The sequence below is a fragment of the Ciconia boyciana genome, chromosome 12, assembly GCF_034638445.1.
Source record: "Ciconia boyciana chromosome 12, ASM3463844v1, whole genome shotgun sequence".
NCBI lineage: Eukaryota > Metazoa > Chordata > Aves > Ciconiiformes > Ciconiidae > Ciconia > Ciconia boyciana.
In genome coordinates this window covers 2,214,079-2,232,058 of record NC_132945.1, presented here as the reverse complement: position 1 = coordinate 2,232,058, position 17,980 = coordinate 2,214,079, and the positions used below count along the sequence as shown (strand labels likewise).

At 41.5% G+C, this 17,980-nt stretch overlaps 2 protein-coding genes across 14 annotated transcripts in view; one reads left to right on the top strand and one right to left on the bottom strand.

Annotated features, from left to right (window-relative positions):
* Positions 1-3,595, bottom strand: part of TENT5D (terminal nucleotidyltransferase 5D) — a 44,379-nt gene extending 40,784 nt beyond the window's left edge. For all 13 annotated transcript variants that reach the window (XR_012044842.1, XR_012044846.1, XR_012044843.1 and 10 more), the window contains exon 1: positions 3,246-3,595. The gene's annotated coding sequence lies outside the window, so the exon portion shown is untranslated. The remainder of the gene's footprint in view (positions 1-3,245) is intronic.
* Positions 3,596-3,643: 48 nt separating this feature from the next.
* CHMP1B (charged multivesicular body protein 1B) lies at positions 3,644-13,295 on the top strand. Its single transcript, XM_072877513.1, has 8 exons — positions 3,644-3,803; positions 6,601-6,698; positions 7,432-7,578; positions 8,262-8,330; positions 8,707-8,814; positions 9,830-9,873; positions 10,746-10,818; positions 11,832-13,295. The coding sequence occupies exons 1-8, from the start codon at positions 3,788-3,790 to the stop codon at positions 11,874-11,876; spliced, it is 600 nt and encodes a 199-aa protein (XP_072733614.1). The 5' UTR covers positions 3,644-3,787; the 3' UTR covers positions 11,877-13,295.
* The last annotated feature ends 4,685 nt before the right edge of the window (positions 13,296-17,980 follow it).

Genomic DNA, 17,980 nt, shown 5'->3' with positions numbered 1-17,980 from the left:
TGTTCTTTCTTTTTTGGAGAAGTGAACCTTTTTTGGGTGGGGGTCTTTGTCTCAGAAGAGGTCTGTGCATAAAGTTATGCTGTTGTTAACACATAATACAATAAATGACAGTCCTCCTTAGTTCTTTCAAAGTTATTGGTTCAGACTCTCAGTCTTTTAATAATTAGACATCGCAGCACTTACGTTAACAACTTCTGTCTGAAAGATACACCATCAGGAAAAAAACCTGCATCTCAAGATATCAGAGTGACTCAGCAAGGTGACTCAAGCAAATAATTTAACTTGCCGGAGGAATTACCACTTATTAAAGCAGACTGTCACGAGCTTATAAAATGACATCTCCAGCAATTCAACAGTGAAGACAACTCACGTTTGATCTTTGTGTTCTAAGTGACCTGAAGAGAAATGTTGCACGCTTAGTGGGGTATCTTCTACTTAGGTATACCAAAATACGTGCAATAAACTGCAGAATTTTGGAACTTTTTGATAAATATGATAAAAATACAGTTTGGTATCAAATGCTTGTACTAAAGGCTTTATATAGGTCATCCTTGGGGCTGTGAAGAAGATTAAGGTCTCTGTTCTTCAGAACATTAACCTTATTCCTGTGAACATTTGCACTAAGTGCAAGTCAGTGAAAGTTCTTCTGGTAACTCCAGCGGCTGTTAAATCAGTATCTTTTTGCAGGTTATTTCTCTTTTTCTCCATGTATTAAAATTCTGCAACTTGGTCTAGTTCTATTCTGTTCAGCCTCAAAGGGAAGACCAGAGATTGCTCTATCCCAGAATAGCCTACAGCTGCAGGTAGGACATAATGCGGGGAATTCAGTGGAGGGACACAAAATTCATAGAAATATTGCGTGGGATTTATAGTTCATTTAATTATCTTCATGGAATAACATTCTGCTTTCTTTGAAAAGTAATTCCACTGGTTTCCTTTGCTATTGGAAGACAAGAAAGAGTAGCAACAGAAAAATATGATGTTACAAGTTTTCAGTGTTTCCTCAGTGCATCAGAATTGTGTGTTATTTCCTTGTCAAGTTTAAAATTTATTACCACTAAAAAAGTATCACAGTATATTAATATTGTATTTCATTATATTTGAAATGAAACTTAACACCATATCCTCAGAGGGGATAATCTTAAAAATAGAACACAATTTTTTAATGAAAGTATAAATAAATTACAGGTAAGGCCAATACAAAGCTTTAGTCTACGTTATCCTTCCCCTACATACATCAAGATTTCATGTATGTGCATGCATGTATAGACACAAATACATACATATGTGACGTGCTGTATAATAACCTAGCTTTACCCAAAAGTGCAGTAACATAAACTACAGCACTATGCAGCAATTGAACACATATTTATCTTTAAACTTCTGAATTAGTCCCGTTGCTCTTTTGGTTTGTTTGAAGGTTGTTTACAGAAGCTTAAGTACATTTTACGGTTTTGTGAGCCAAGGATATATACTTAGCAACAGGTAGAAAAAAACAGTGGTATAATGTGCTTCCCTGCCTTCTTAGTCTGGTTTACCTTCTTTATGTTCTAATTTTATAATAAAAACATAAATATATTTTATATTAATCCCTCTTGATATAAATAAAAATATTCTGAGCTATTCTGAAACTTGGCATATAGTATTTCTGTGTCAGAATCGAACTGGAAATATCAAATCAGCATTTTTAGCTATTTTGGGGGGGAGAAAAAAAGAAGGCATATCTAATCAACTTTTTCATCTTTTCCAAACCAAATAAATATAATCCTGATTTTTTAACAAATACTTATCTGATATGTTCAAATCTTGAGTTTAAATTCTCACTAGTAAGATCCTCACTCCTCAGTTGTTATTATTATTACATGCTTAAACTTACACACAATGAGTTGGTTTATTAGCACCCCTAGGATGACACAGGGCGCCCTTCATTAAGCCTGTTCGTCAGGGTCTACAGGACCGGGGCTTTAAATTGCATCTCCTTAGAAGAGGGATCCCATTTTATTTTGGTTGAGGCCATATTTAGCGGGGATGTTGTTTAAACTGGGGAGGAACAGTGAGGCAGCAACCTTTGCTCAGGTTGGTATGTTCTTGGTAGAAAGGTGAGAGCTGGTTGTGAAGAACTGCAGATAGTGAGTGACTGGCCAAAAAAATCATGGGTTAAATTCAGTGCAGATATATGTGGAGAAAAGAAATCCAATTTCACAAATAAAACAAAGGTTCTGAGCTGCTTGTTATTATTCAAGGACAAGTGTTGGGTTATGATGGAATTGAGTAGACTATTAGGAACCTCTATGAAGGAACAGAGAACAAAATGGAAAACAGTATTGTCAACAAAACCAACACAATTTTATATGAAACCATTCCTCTGCAAGAAATGAAGCACGGAAAATGCTCATAATGAAGCCAGACTGAAAAAGCAACGGCTAAGGGTGTTTTCCAGAAATTTCTACAGAACAATGAGTGTCACCAAAAAGGTGACTAGGGAATGACTGCTTACTACCCCTCCTGACAATGAACTGAGATGCTGTAATGGAACTGGCCAAGAGCAAGTTCAAAGCCAGCAGTGGTACTTCCCACGACACACTGGAACCATTTAACGCATTTAGGAGGATGGAATTTTTCACGAATCTGAAGCCCAAGGTGTAAAACGCATCAAGCCCTTGAATTCAGGACAGTACAGAAACGCGTGGCTCAGGAGGTACCTCTGTCACCAACGTCTGGGTGCTTGGAGGGTCCCCTGGGGAAGTGTCACTCCATGCTTGCCCTGTCCTTACGCTGCTCTCCAGGCGCCTGTCCTCAGCAGCCAGACATGGGTTCTGCTTTGGCTTAGTATGCGTTTTTACACTCTTATGGTATTCATCAGCACGCAGATGTACATGTAAGCTGTTCAAAGTTATATATCAAGTTTGTTGATCTCAGATCTAGAGCTTTTTATACCAGTATCTCCCCTTGAAAACAATTACTAACATCCTTTGCATTTTTTCCTTTAATGACTGCTCGTGTCTTCCTCTGTGAAGTGCACTAACTCCCTTCAATTCCTGCAGGTGCTCTACATACACGTTAAGTAGGCTCCAAATATTACAAAGCAAAATTCACTGTTCTTGATGTCTTTATAAATGGATAGGTAAGAGCTAAAACAGCTGCTGGACGAAATAATTTCTACCTGCTCTTGTGTCCAGGTTGTGGGGGCACAGCAGCCAAAGCCACGGTAAACCCCCCACCCCACCGTCCTACCGCTTTCTCACCCGTTATCTTCCAACCCTACTGCGTTCGTGCTTCGCGTTTGTGCTTTCCACTGCAGGCAGAACAGCTGCTTCCCCGCCGCTGAGGCTCTCGGCGCTGCCGGGCCTGCTGCTAAGAGGGGCCTTCCACCCCACCCCTCAGGCGGCCGAGCCCGGGCCCCCGCTCCCGGCAAGCGTCCTGCCCGTCCAGGCCGGAGGCTGCACACAGCCCGGCCCTTCCCCGGTGCTAGTGATGGCGGCGGGGGAGCCGACAGAGAACCGGCTGAGGCACGGCGAAGGAGAGGGGCCGAGGGAACGGCCCTGAGGAGACGGGCGGCCGCGCGCGCACACCCGCGCGCTCCCACTCCCGCCCCCGCCCCCGCCCCGTGACCGGCAGGGCCGCGCACGCGCACGCGCGCCCCCGCCCCGGCGCGGCTGCGCGTAGCGGGGCGGGGTAGCCGGAAGCCGGAGCCGCGACAGCGCCGGGCGAGGGGTCGAGCGCCGGCCGCAGCGTCGCGCCCCCTCCGCTCCCCTCCGCCGGGCCGGCCGCGGAGCCGCCCGCCGCCATGTCCAACATGGAGAGTATCCTCGGGGCGCGGGTCTCGTCCGTGCGCCCCCGCCGTGGGGCGGCGCTGCGGGAGGGGGGCGGCGCGGAGCCCCCTCGGTCGTCGGTACCGCGGCTGCGGAGCCCCCTCGGTCGTCGGTACCGCGGCTGCGGCCGCTCCCGGTCACTGTTGGCGCCCTGGGGCTGGCGGCGGGGAGGCCCGGCGGCTGGCGGGCGGCCCTCACGGGGGGGGGCCCTCACGGGGCGGGGGCCGCGGCCTGGGCTGGGCTGGGGGGAGGCCCTGGCGCAGCGCGGGGTCCGGCCTGGGCTCGGTGCGGGCCGGGCCGGGCCGAGCTGAGAGCCGGCGCTTCTGGGGCCGGTGCTTGCTCTGGGGCGGGCGGGGGTGGCGTGCGAGGCCTCTCCGCCCGGGGAGGAGCCCCCGAGACGCGACAGGGTGCGGTGGGAAGGAGGAAGCGAGTCCCTTCCCTCATCGCGGCGGTCGGTGGCCGCTGGGGGAGCGGGGTGGCCCCGTGGGGGACAGGGGCCTCGCTTCAGAGGGCCTCTTCCAGGAGGAGGAGGGCTTCTGTGACACCAGGAGGAGCTGGGCTTTCCAAATGTGGGGGCGGCCCTCCGTGCGTGGATGGAGAAGGGAGTGGGAAGTTCAGTTTCTATTTCCAAGGCAAGATCAGCTAACCTTAGCTGGGGGCGAGGAGAGGGAAGGCGGTCTCGCCTCCCCCAGGGCTGCCGCGCACAGAGGGGCAGCCCAGTCCCTAGGGCAGAAAATGCAATTTGCGGTGTAGAGTAGTGCAGATTGTGCACCAGGGACATCTGACGTGCCATCCATCCAGCGCTGTGTATAGACTGGAACGATGTCAGCAAGGGTAGCTCCTCAGCTGTCCCCCCAAACAGTGACCGCCGCCAGCTGAACAAACCTGGCCACGTTTCCTGCTGTTGAAAATTACAGGGGAAATTTTACAGGGGAAACTTGGAAAATTACATGTGAGGAAAACCCTTATGGGCAAATTTAAACTTTCTTGCCGTATAAAACTGTCTTAATGCGCTGGGACAAAAAAAGCCTTAAGGATTACAGAGGTCTTGGTGTGGCTGAAGTGTGCTGGCAGTGTTTGGCGTTGCCGGTTGTTATGGTGGAGGCTGACGGGAGTGCTGGAGCGGGTGACTGTGAGTCATGGCTAATGGTGGAAGTTCGGTTTCACTCTGGTTAGGGCTCATGGAGAAAGACACTTCAAGGGAGGAGCGATTATGTGCTCGTCATGGGATGGAAGAGCTGTGGAGGTGGCAGGGTGAGCTTTTTTAATGTCGAAGGTGAATGCCCCAAGTGAGTAACTGAGGAAGTTATTTCAAAATAAACTGCTCTGAAATGCTGTTTCAGTGTAATCGGTGTAAATAGGTGATGTCGTGTTTTATCTGGTTCTGGTCTCTGACCTGAAGTATACTTGAATGAACAACCTAAAGGTATTTTCCTCTTTGGTGAATTATCTAATCTGTGGCTCAGTGCGATACACTTGCTGCTGAAAGGGATGGTGACTTAGGTTTTAAAGCAAAGAAATACAAATACAAGCAGCAATTTTAGTGTTACTGGTAGCTACCTGAAGAGATATCCTAGATGTATAGGCAGAGCTGTTGCCTTTTTGTAGCCTGCTTGTGATGGTTAATAGGGCAGGATAACAAATATGTCAACAGACTTCCTAATGTCTTCAGGTTGCCATCAGAGCTCTAAGATGCATGGCTGGACTTTAAATGAAAAAAAAACCAGTTCTGGAATAGTTTATATACTTGAAATATTAAAGAAACCTCAAGTACCTCATAACGTTTAGCTTTATGTGCTTCCACTTAACTGTCAAGCATCTTAGTACTTGCTGCGTCTTCCTCTTGGGATATCAAAAGGTGGCATGAAAGAAGCCTATAAAGCTTTGTACTTCCGTTTTGTTTGAGAAAGACTGATATTATGTAGAGGCTTTCATCAACAGTATATTAAGAGTATGGTTTTTTACTTGTTATTTTTACGGCACGTACTTTATTCTCTGTCAGTAACAGTTTAATGCAGTCATTCTAAGTCACTATGAAGGCTTGTTCTACTGTATTCTTAGAGCTTTCAGCTCAAGCAGGACTTGAACTTTCCAAAAAGAAAAGTTTCTCTTGCTGACTGAAGTATTCTTTCCCCAAAAGCCTGACAGCTCTGTCATCTGAGACCCCAGAATCGCTCAGATGACCCCGGGCTGGGAGGCTGCTCTGTGAAGGAGCTGCACGAGCAATTTAAACCCGAGATCATGCTGTGGCTTGAAAGGGCAGTCCTGCCTCCCGGTTTGTACCTGGGCACCGTCAGCCAAGCCAGTTTGTGATTCCGCTGTTAATTTGTCTGTTGTTCCTCGGTGGCTTTTTTTTCAGATGGGGAGGTTCCAGGCAGGCCAGTAAACCGCACTTGATTTCACTGAGAGTCAAGGACTCTGGGTGTGTGAGTGAAAGTAGCTGGCAGAGTAAGACTTTCAGTTCCTCTTGGGGGAGGTTTGGTTTGTTGTATTTATCAGTCTGAAGTCGGTTTGATGTTAAATGGAGCCTGTTTGGGATCCAAACTTACGTTTTATGGCCTTACATTTTAGAACCCAGATGATAAGTGGCATTATAATTGTAAAGAAACTTCATAGGTCTCCTTATTGTGTGAATTTCAAGGCCTTACTCAAATTACATTTTCCAAGTTTTAATATCACTAATGGGGAAACACAGTGTATGCTAGGTTTGGTAGCACTTCAAACAGGAGAGCAAAATACTACGATGAAAGGATTGATCCTGTTCTTGAACCCTTAACTTGCACTGCAGAACACCTGTTTAATTTGAAGTTTGCTGCAAAGGAACTCAACAGGAACTCAAAAAAATGCGACAAAGAAGAAAAGGCTGAGAAAGCTAAAATTAAGAAGGTAAGCAGTGGGTCTGAAACAGGCTCCTTAGATCTGTTGTTTACATATTATAACAGGAAAATACCTGGTGTTTTTACCATTTTCCTGGTATGCATGCTAATACTATTGTGGTAGATGCTTGTGATATAAAATATATGACTATAAGCCTTCCCGTACTTAGGAATAAATGTGAGGATACCTTCTTGTGTATCCTCTTGTGCAGCTTGTGGCATTTGCTTCCTGAGAAAATTGTGTTTTGTTAGAGACTGTTGTTCTCAAAGTTAAAAACATTTAATCTTAATGTTTATCATCTTGTATTAAAAGGGCTTATGAAGAGGAACTGTAAAATAGTTTTTGAGTCCTTGAAGTAGTAAAGAGAGAGACTAAATTTATTTGACTGTATTTTTGTCCATGAAATACAACTATATCGACTGTATCTGTGTTTGGGTCTTGATACTGAAAAGGTTTTTAAGAATGAGAAAATTATGCTTCTGTAGCTCTGTAAAACCTTCTACTTGAAGTGTGTGCTAGATACGTTCCTTGGAAAGAAGTTAGGGGTTCACCTCTTGAAAAAGTTTGAGAAATATTGGGGGAGGAGGGAGGGTTTTATTTTCTCTTTTAATACAAAAGATATTGTGATGAATTGGTGCCTATTTCAAAAATGAAATAGGCTATTCAGAAATCATGTTTACAAGAACTGGGAAGGTTAAAATGCTTTTTCTCTCTCTTCCCCCCGCCCCCCCCTCCCCAACAGGCAATTCAGAAGGGTAACATGGAAGTCGCACGAATACATGCGGAAAATGCAATCCGCCAGAAGAATCAAGCCATCAATTTCTTGCGCATGAGTGCCAGGGTAGATGCTGTAGCAGCAAGAGTTCAGACTGCAGTGACAATGGGCAAGGTAAGTCTGTTTTCACAAATCTGTTGCAAGGATGAGACCTCTGATCTTCTTAGGAGTGACTTAATTCTGTCTATAATGAGCTGAAAAGTTTCAGTTTTGGTTTCAGATGTAGCCAATCGTAAATCAGGTACTGGAATCCCCCTGGCAGCTGCTCTTCAGAAATAGATTGCTATCCACTGTTTTGTAGCTGGTAACTTCTGGTAGCTGTTACTATTCATGCTCCTAAGGATGCAGTGTGTTCTGCTGGTTACACTGTTAAGATTATTTTGCAAAGATACTGCTACACTTCCAAATACATAAAGTCATGGTGTAGGACATGTGATTCCAGAGATCTTTTTTAGCTCTACTGTACTGCTCTTCAGCCAGAGAGTTTATTCTGTCATGTGATCTGTATACCAAATATATCCCTTAATTTTTGACACGTCTAGAGACCCATGAAAGTTAATGCCATATACGTCTCAGTTTTTAGTGAGTTTCAGCTCAGAATGCGTATTTCAAGTGGTTGAGTTAATTTATAGAATTTGAAATGGTGGGAGCTATAAAAAAAAAAAGTGGTGTTCTAGGTGGCAATAGTGTGTGCCCTGCTATTTGAGACTGTAGAAACTGTGGATAGATATAAGAGAGCTTGGTAAGAAACTGCTCATTTTTCTTTCTTTGTAATAATTTCCTTTACCTCATTTCAGGTAACGAAGTCGATGGCAGGGGTAGTTAAGTCTATGGATGCCACGCTGAAGAGCATGAACTTGGAAAAGGTAAATAGATACTTACTTTTCTTGGAGGTGCACATCACAAGCAGAAAGGGCAGTGGACACACATTTGAAAAAGGGGAATTCCAATCAACAGAAGAGGTTTTGCAGTGAGGTTGGTAGATTCTGGAACAAGTTGCCCAGTGTGGTTCTGAAGTCCTCATAAATGGAGATGCTCAGAACTTGACTGGACAGGGCCCTGACCAACCTGCTTGAACTGCAGTGTTAGATCAACTTCAGAGTTGATGCTGGGAGGGGACAAGCTTCTGATCTCCAGAAGCTGCTTGCAGCCTTTGTTATAGTGTGATTCTGGTTTTGCCAGTTCAGATATATTTCTCTTCCGTTATCTGCAGGTCATTGATTTGATTCATATTTTTAATAGATATCTGCACTAATGGATAAATTTGAGCATCAGTTTGAAACACTAGATGTTCAGACACAACAGATGGAAGACACAATGAGCAACACTACTACGCTAACAACACCACAAGTAAGAATAGTAGTTTTTTTTTTAAAAAGGTGATCTTAAATTATGTTCAAACTGTGTGGAAATGTCTGATTCTCTTCTTTCTGCCTACTTTAAGACATAGCAGCAACTGGAGCCTTTTCACTTTTGCTTTGTGCTTCTTTGTAATGAAGAGACTATTTCAAATTATAGTCACAAGTACAGAGGATCACATATATGCATTTTAGTCTATGTCACTGTTATATAGCAGGCTTTATTTCAAATAATATCTTGAAAACTTTAACCCTCCTACTGAATAAGCAGCGTTTTGATGAGTTCTTAATGAACTTCTGAACCAGAAGACACTGCAGCATTAATTATCAGGGCAGAATACGCTGTAAGAAAATCAATAGTTCTCACTCACTGATGTTAATAAAATGACATTAGTCACCACCAAATTAGTACTATGTGCAGTGGAAAGGTTGTAATTACCTACTTTTGATTTATGGACGTGTGTGTACTAAAATAAATTCTTAAACAGTGCTTTACATAGTTAAGAATTCCTAGTACCCATCCCCTTGTGCTATTCCACAAGGGCCTAAATGTGCTATTCCAACAGAAGTTTTCTCAGAGAGAAATTTACTGGAGACAGTGCTTTGTAAATAAAATAAACAACCCTAACCCCCAGCCCAATAAACCGAATGTATTGGAGATGGGCTTTTTTCCATCTTGTGCAAAGCAGTGTTTTAGTGGCTAATAATCAGCAGTTGATAACACTTAAAATATTCAAGTATACATCTGGGTTTTTTATAGATAAGTTTAATTCTTTAGAAGCATTATTTCAGAAGCTAGAGTTCAATTAATAGTTTAGCAGGCTGGGCACCTCTACTCGTTATTTTTGGGTTCATATGGGGCCCTCTGGTGGTTAAGCACAAAAGTGTTCTGTGAAAGACATTTACCTTTAAATCAGTTTTGTTTACTTCTGTTCTCTCAAGATTTAACAGAAGAGCTTGTCATAAACTACACTATGCGGCAATCAATTTTGTTTTCTTTACCCTAGAACCAAGTGGATATGCTTCTACAGGAAATGGCAGATGAAGCAGGGTAGGTAACATTTTGAGTGACTATTTCTTGAATAAATCTTGGTTCCAACAACCCTTCCTGGTTAACTTGAAGGTCAGATATCAGATACCCTTGTTTTATATGTGTTTGTCTCTTGGAAGCAGAGAAGAATCACAATTTTCCTTTCACCTCTGGGCATTGTTCTCATAATAGTATAGTTGCCAGTATTTCACTCTGTTTTCACTCAAAGCTACTGTGAATGTCAGGATGCAGGGGCGGTTGTGCAAAAGCCTAAAATCATATGTCACTTGTCATGTCAGGATAGCGTTTTATTATTTGCTTGGATTGGCTTTAGCATTAGCAGTTCTTGCCATGTTTCTCCACACTTTTCCTCTTTTTTCCCTCTCTTACCACATTAAAACTTCCTGTAGTTCTGCTTTCACAAGATAGACATTGCGAAGCCGGTCATCATGACATATTTAAGCCTTTGGGGTATACTGAAATATTTCAGAGAATTTTACTTCTCTTCTTGGTGATGCATAAATTGGAAGTGTGTCTCTGTTGGCTTGAGGATAAATACTTTTGACAAATTTTTTAGTAAAACTTTTTTTATGAGTGAATTTTTTGTCATTCATACGTATGCCATGTTGTGATATACCTCTGTTAAACAGAAATCTTGCTCAGTCCTGATTAAGCAGAATTTATTTAGCTATTGCTGGTTATAGTATATGACTTGTCTTCTTGGTAATGAGTCAGATTTACCGATCAAGTTATCTAATTAGTTGGAGTACAGCATTCATGGGATGCTAGTGGCCTCATGCAACCTCAGTATTGCTCTGCTTGTCAATTATTGTGCTTCTTCCTTTAGCTACATATGCCTGACTTGGTTTTTTTGTTTTGTTTTCTCCTATTAGTCTTGATCTGAACATGGAACTACCTCAAGGACAGACAGGTTCTGTTGGAACAAGCGTTGCCTCAGCAGAACAGGTAAATGTTAGATTCAGTTGAAATCAATGTTTCTAGAGAAATGTGATATGAGAATTAATGCTTCACTCGGTCAAAACAGGCTTGCTAAATTGTAATTAGATTTTAGCTGTCCAAAAGAAATAGTGTGTAGTTAAAACAGTCTTGCCATCAAAATAGTTTTAACAATGCATTTGTCTGCTTAGTAAATCCAGAAAGTTTAGATGGTTCAGATGTATTTTTGCATAGTTATTTCCTGGAGTTCCAAGCAGTTGACTCTCCTACCTACTCCAAATTTAAGGAATCCAGCCATCTCCCATAGCATACATGGGGCCTTTGGGTTTTTCCCTTCAATGTGTGAAAGGTCTTACGGAACTAGTGCAAAGGATTCCGCATTTGCTCTAGATGGATAGCTTAGAATTTCTTGTGCATGGGCAGATTCTGATGTCAAGGTTGCACAGATCTTTTGGTGAGTTGCTTTTCCCATTCTAGGGGAATATATTTGAGGTAATGGAAAGAGAACAGTTTATTTCTGTCATCCCATCTGTGGAGAAGGCTTTAGGGAGCCTCATCGTAACTGAACAATGTTTGGGGAGCCCCAAGTATTCCACATTCTTTGAAAAGTTCAGTTTCACCTTGTAGCAGACCCTCCGAAACAGATAGACCTACTGCTGTCTTGCTGTAGCAGTTCAGTTGGATACCAGCCTTGGTCAGTCAAGGCTGCATCCACATACGGATGCAGTTCTGTAAGAGCTGATTTGCAGTTGCAAAGATGATACATAAAAAACCAAAACCAACCCTGTCTCTGCTTGCTGTGTTCTGAAACTCCTTCCTAGGTATCCACTGCTGGAGATAAGATAGCTGTGTGGACCTCTGGTCTCACCTGGTACAGCCATGCTTGAGGTCTTAAGCAGATTATCTACATGAGATGGTTTCCTATCATCTGGACATGAGATTGCTTGACCATTGCAGGACTTTGCAAAAATTAATTTTCCTATTACTGATAGCCGGTTTCTTTGTGTTTTACAATTCTGCAGGATGAGCTGTCGCAGAGACTGGCCCGCCTACGTGATCAAGTTTAACAAAGCTGCAGTTCTTTGTACATGCTTTCAAAATACCCTTTCTGTAACTAACCCTTCACTACGCTAGAAAGGTGTATACACTATGGCTTAGGTGTTTGAATATTTGTAATATAGGGTACTTCACTCCTAGCTTGCTGCTCTTTCTAAATACAGTAAGTAACCCAAAAATATCAGCTCTCTAATGTCCTTTTCTGTACATTTTGAAGTTGATATATTTTTCGCAAGCTTTTTTCATAAAATCAAGTTGATATTCTAAGTCAGCTAGTAATGTTGGTACATGCTAGCTAAAAGCAAAGCAGAGTGTCATTGATATATATTTTAAATTATGAAGTGATTTTTTTAAATTATGACAACTGTTTATGGTTGGAGAACTGATGTATTCAGTTCAGATGACTGTTGTAGATAACTTTCTTACACAGCCAAACTCCTGGAACATGCAAAGGTGGACAGCGTGGACTTCATGGAAAATACGCTTGTTAAAACTAAGTGGACCTCAGTCTGGGTTTTTTAGTCTTTTAAAGGTGGGGTAATTGTGTTGAAATTAGTTGTTCAGTTAAAAAATGAGCTCTTTTCATATAATTGGGAACTTGTACGGTGTCATCAATTTAGTACAGGAGGAATAAAATACATTTTTCAACTCTTTGTCAGTTCTGTTGAATGTTGCAGCTTGCTTGTTTTTGAATGCCAAGTGCTGTAGCTTCTCCATTTTGCTTTCTTCTCAGTATCCTGGGGTGCAGCCAGTTATGCCACTCACCTCTGTTTCTGCTAACATAACATCTAGTTCCTGTTAATAGGGAACTCATGCTACCCATTTTTTTTAGGTTCAGGCTGAGAAGCCTTATATGAAGTAACTGAAGCCTGCTTTTCTCCATTCCTTCTTACCCTCTTTGCTTTTAATCTAGTCACTTTTTTAATACGTAAGGGCAAGTCTTGTGATCATATTCCACACTTCGGTATTCTTCCATAGATGAAAAATACAGAAGTGCTCTTCCTCAGGTTCAGATCTTCGCACTCCTCCTTCGTGAGTCAAGGTCCCAACCCTGTCTTCCCTAACCAGGGCGCTCCCTTAGATCAGCTTTTCCTCCTCTGCCCCTCACAACAGGTGAGCAGGAGCCGAGTAGAACAGGCCAGCTCAGTCAAAGGGGCAGGTTATGCTGGATTAAGAACAGCTACTTTATTTTGTAAGGTGTAATATTGCTCTCTGCAGGTAAAATAACATGATTTGTAATATTGCAGTGGTATGGAGAAGCTAGTTTGTTTTAGTGATCCCTTTGTATTTCTGCATGGTCAGAATCTGCTGGCTGCTTTCAGTATCTTCAAACTCTGGCTGCAGTTGTGAAGTAAAGAAATGGTTGTAGAAATTTGTAGCTGAGACTTCTTGTGATGTGATAAACAATGATGTTAAAATTCTCTTTCTGACTTTCTGGGCTTGGTTTTTCATTTTATCTCTGTAGGGGTGAGGGAAGGTGTGAAGCACTAGACTTAGAATTAGTTCTTAATTCGCTGGTGTTCAGGATCACATGGGTTTTCCAGTGTTCGGGAAATATTTAAGAAAAAAAATACTTTGATTTTTTTTTTAGTCAAGCAGGATTTTTTTGGTGAAAACATGCAAAAATGATGAAACATTTGAGAGCAGTTTCAAACTATATTTTGAATGTGTTATTCAAATCACTTTGAAGGTTTAGCAGGATGTTACATACTGAAGTATTCAAGGCTACTATGAAGATAAGATAGACAAAACAACCTAAAATGTGGAATCGTGTATCTCACACTGGCAGCCTAAACTAAAATGATTTGTTTAAAATGTGGTCTTTTCACTTGTTCCCATTTATTTTCAGTGCAGCTTTCTTTTAAACATCTTGAATGTTCCTCCTGTAAATAGGAGAAATTGGAAGGTGTTTGAAAACCATGTACTCGCATCTGTAGTCTTGGTACAATCCTTTCAAATTATTAATAAAACATCTTGGGAAAGGGACTATATAGTCCTTTTTTGTTCCCTAGCTCCTTCTGAACAATTTAACAAAACCAGAATGGTAAATCTATGCAACCAGGTTACCCGCAACCGTGGTAACTACTTGTGTGTGTGCCTTTGCCTTGCTGAACTTACTTGATTTTTTTGATACTCGGTTACTTCATATCTCATGATAGGATTGGAAAGTTACTGTTGTGCAATAAATCCACATCTGCGTTTACTTTGCGGTTGCTTGTTGATGGAGCTGTACCATAAACTGCTGAGGTTTTCAGTGTTTGATATTAGACAGTTTCAGCTAGCTCGTCCGGCTTATTTTAATGTTAAAGGTTATGTGGCTTTTACGCTGTTCCTGGCCATTCTTAAGCTGTTTGAGGGGACAGACAGCAGCTCTGAGATCCCGCGCGTTTGATTTTCTGCGTATGTTGCTTTGCTGTGAGCCTTGGGACTTTGGAGGAATTTAAAAATAAAGGGAGGTGAGACTGATTGCTGCAAGGTAAATGTTAAATAAGCTTATCTTACAGGCTATACGCAGCCTGTTTCATAGTTTTGATCTCATCCCAGGCTTGCCAACTCCAGTACCAGAATAGATTTCCAGTATCATTTTTTAAAGGGATTAAGAAGTGAACATAAAGGCTTGATTGACATAATTAATGTTACCTCTGCGGGACTGTGATGCAAAGAGGTAGGCAGGCTTAGCTGACCCGGGGAGGAAATACGTGTTTGAAACAATGGATTTTTGCCCTGCTGACTTCACCCCAAGAATTTGCTGGATATTTCAACAGGGCCAGGATTTTGCATCGGTTACTTCTTTGTATAGATCTCCTGCCCTCTCCTGGGGAAGATGATTTCTTTTCTCTTCAGAAGCACTTGTGTATGAGAAAGTTTTAAGAGTTACATTTTGGATGTATATATTTTTCTCAAGTCTTTTGGAAATGCTTAAAACTGAAAGTTACTCTTAGAGCAATATTTGAGTTTCATATCCTTCCTCCATTCAGGCTCTCCTCAACACATTTGCTCTTTTCTGAACAACTCTGGCTCCTCACTCCTACCTTGCTGGTGCTTCTTGTAAGTTGACTGTATGTGTTTGTAGAAGTTCGTTTCGTGTTAAATAAATTGTGTGCACTCTTATGTACCTTATTACCAGCTAATATTTCAATACTTACGCTTATGAGCAGACACATCTAAAGTGAAACGTTGCTTGAAATGTTGCAAGATGGTTTTGCTCGACATTTTTTTCTTTGGTTACTAAAACTGCTAGTGTGTAGTAGCATTAGTCTTCATTCCTTTGAATTCCAAAACTGAAAGCCATGAAGAGCTTCAGATGAAAGGAGAGGGAAGGAAAGGAAGAACAAGAACTTTAACTTTCTTGATTGCCGTGAGATGAAATGATCAAGTTGCCTTTGTGGAGACCCTCAGAGACAAAAATAGTGAAATTTTGTTAAATATAACCAGCAACTGTGTACAGAAATAAATTCTGAAGCTGGTGACTTACAGAGAAGAGAATAATTTTTGTAGCTCTGGTAGAGTTCGTTTTGAAGACTGCTTTACTTGTGTGGGACAATTTGTAAATGTAACTGCAAGTGGTAAATAAAATTGTACAGACAAATTATTTCAGATGTGTTCCTAGGTTATATGGCTGTTTGCTGGTGGGGCTCAGCACGTGGATAAACAAGCAGATGTCATAATGTCATCAATATTTTCCTGTGAGAAGATAATCAGAAAACTAAATCTTTATGGAGACAAAATAAGAAGGAAGTAAAGCGGGCCCTACTGAGAAAGATTTGGGACAACAGTTTAGGGAGTAATTAAATGTAACAACATAAAATATAATCTATTTAAAATTTTATGATTTTTTTTTAATGTTTAGTCTGGTATGGAGTGTATTCCTCACGCTTCAACATCTAAGAAGGTTTTCTATCCTTACCATATATAACAGGGGGTCATGTGGACAACTGGCAGGAGATGGTGTGGGTTTGAGTTTGTCCTCCCCAGAGGTAAAAACCTGTTTTTGTCTTCCCCTTCCACTGTTGTTTGGGAACCAGCAGAGGGAGCCTCAGGCTTTGTTTTTGCGTAGGTCCTACAGAAATAACTTTTCTTTTTTTTTAATTCTTAAAACAATGGACTTTCAGAGTCATCACTAGCTGGTTTAAGGAACTCTCTCTCCTGTGGAACCTCTGTTTCTGGGCGGTGTCAAAGCTCGGTAGGACGTGCCTGTATCGGGGCTTTGATCCTTGCCTAAAAGCTGCTCTGTTGCACAAAATGCAACCTGGAAGCACGTTGCACAGGGCCGTCAGCCAATTTGTGTCACCATCCAGCCATCTTCGCTAAATGCACCCCAAAAAGTTTCTTTGCTGTCCTTGGATATTAATTTGGGACTTGGAGATCTACTGTTAGGAGTGCGATACTGAATAACTTTGTGCTTAAAACTTGTTGTAAATCGTTTAATTTTAAGTCCTCTTGGGTTTCTTTAGCTGTTGTGTCATTCTTTTTCTTGTTTTGTGATGATAATTCTGTTTTATACAGAAGGAAACACACCCTGCATGCTGATGGAAAATGTGTTTTAATAGAAAATTTCATTTTCTTACTAGAGGTATCGCCCATGTTGAGATTTGATTTGGTGAAGTATTTTCTTTGGTTTCAGGATTCTCTCTGTCCGTATAGCGCACTGCATTTTTTGGCTTTAGCATTAGCATTCATCTATTGCAAAGGCCTGGTTTGAACTAACGGCAGCATGCTGCTCAGTGCTCTCTCTTTTTTTTTTTTTTTTTTTTTTTTTGTCAAACAGTATTTTTCAATGAAATCCCAAGAAGGGTCAGTGGCCTTACTTGTATCGGAAGCAGCTCTCTTCATTACCATTCAAATAAAGGAAAAGACCGATGCGAACAATCTGTAACTAATTTCAAGTGCCAATTGAACCTTTTTAACTTGGAAGAAGATGCAGTAAGTGAGTCTTACAGGCTTTCGCTTGACCTTTGCTACTCTTTATTAAGAAAGTCATGCTGAATCAGCTATGATACACAGTTCAAGGTAGAAAATCAATGGGCCGTAGGTTTCCAGTTCTCTGGAAAGCTTTCCAATGTCTTCCAACGGTGCTGGCTGCTGTGAGGAGCAGCCAGAACCAGACCATCTCGCAGCAGACAGGCTGCTTTCAAGCTCGTACCTAGACAAAGGTGACTTCAGAGGATAAAAGTACTTAAATCATATATCTAACCCACAAGATGGTTTACCGTTGCGACAACCTGTGCATATTGCTTAGGATATTCTAAACTTCTTGACTCTGAGTGAAACAATTTTTTTGCAAAAGTATAAAGCAATAAATGTTACCTACCAACAAATAGATGTATCTGATGAGATAATAACCAGCTGAATATAATTTCCCTACTATCTGATTCATAATTGATTACAATCAATTTCTATCAAAATGAGCTGTCAGGGATAGTAAAACATTTGAAGACTTCATTTAAAGACTATATGTATACTTTTAAAACTTTCTTTTTTCAAAGATTAACGTAATCCTGGAGTCTCTATACAAGATATTTCACTTCGTTCTTATCACAGTCAGGACTTTGTTTCTCTTGCTGCGAAATGGGTTAATATGGGAACCAGTAAGCTCTGTTTCTGTTGCTGGTGATTTTTCAGCTCCAGGTACCAGTATGAAGCCCCAACACTTGACTTGAAATGCGCAGGAGAAGCAGGCAGTCCCGTTCAGAGTGTTGTAAATTAGTTCCAGTCTCTAAGAGACTGCTGGAACTAATTGATATGACCTGGAAGTGGATAAAGCCCATAACAGCAAGATCAACTTTTCCTCTAGTAATTTGACAAATAGAACCTTTTTTTTTTTTTAAGTCCCATGTAGGCTACATACCTCATTTGTTCTTCTGTGATGGACATCGTTTCCGCATTGAAGTGATAATGGTTTTCCAGATTTCTGCTGATTTGTATAGCAGGTGCCTTAATTTATTAATGCCAGAAGAAGGGAGAGATTCAATGGGAACAACAAAAAAAAAGATTCCTGGCAGCAACAGTATATCAAAGTCATTGCTTATCCCGTTACGTTGCTGTGAGTATTTGACCATAGCTTAAAAACCTGATCTCTCTATACAAAATGTATACTTCTAACAGCTCTTCTGCA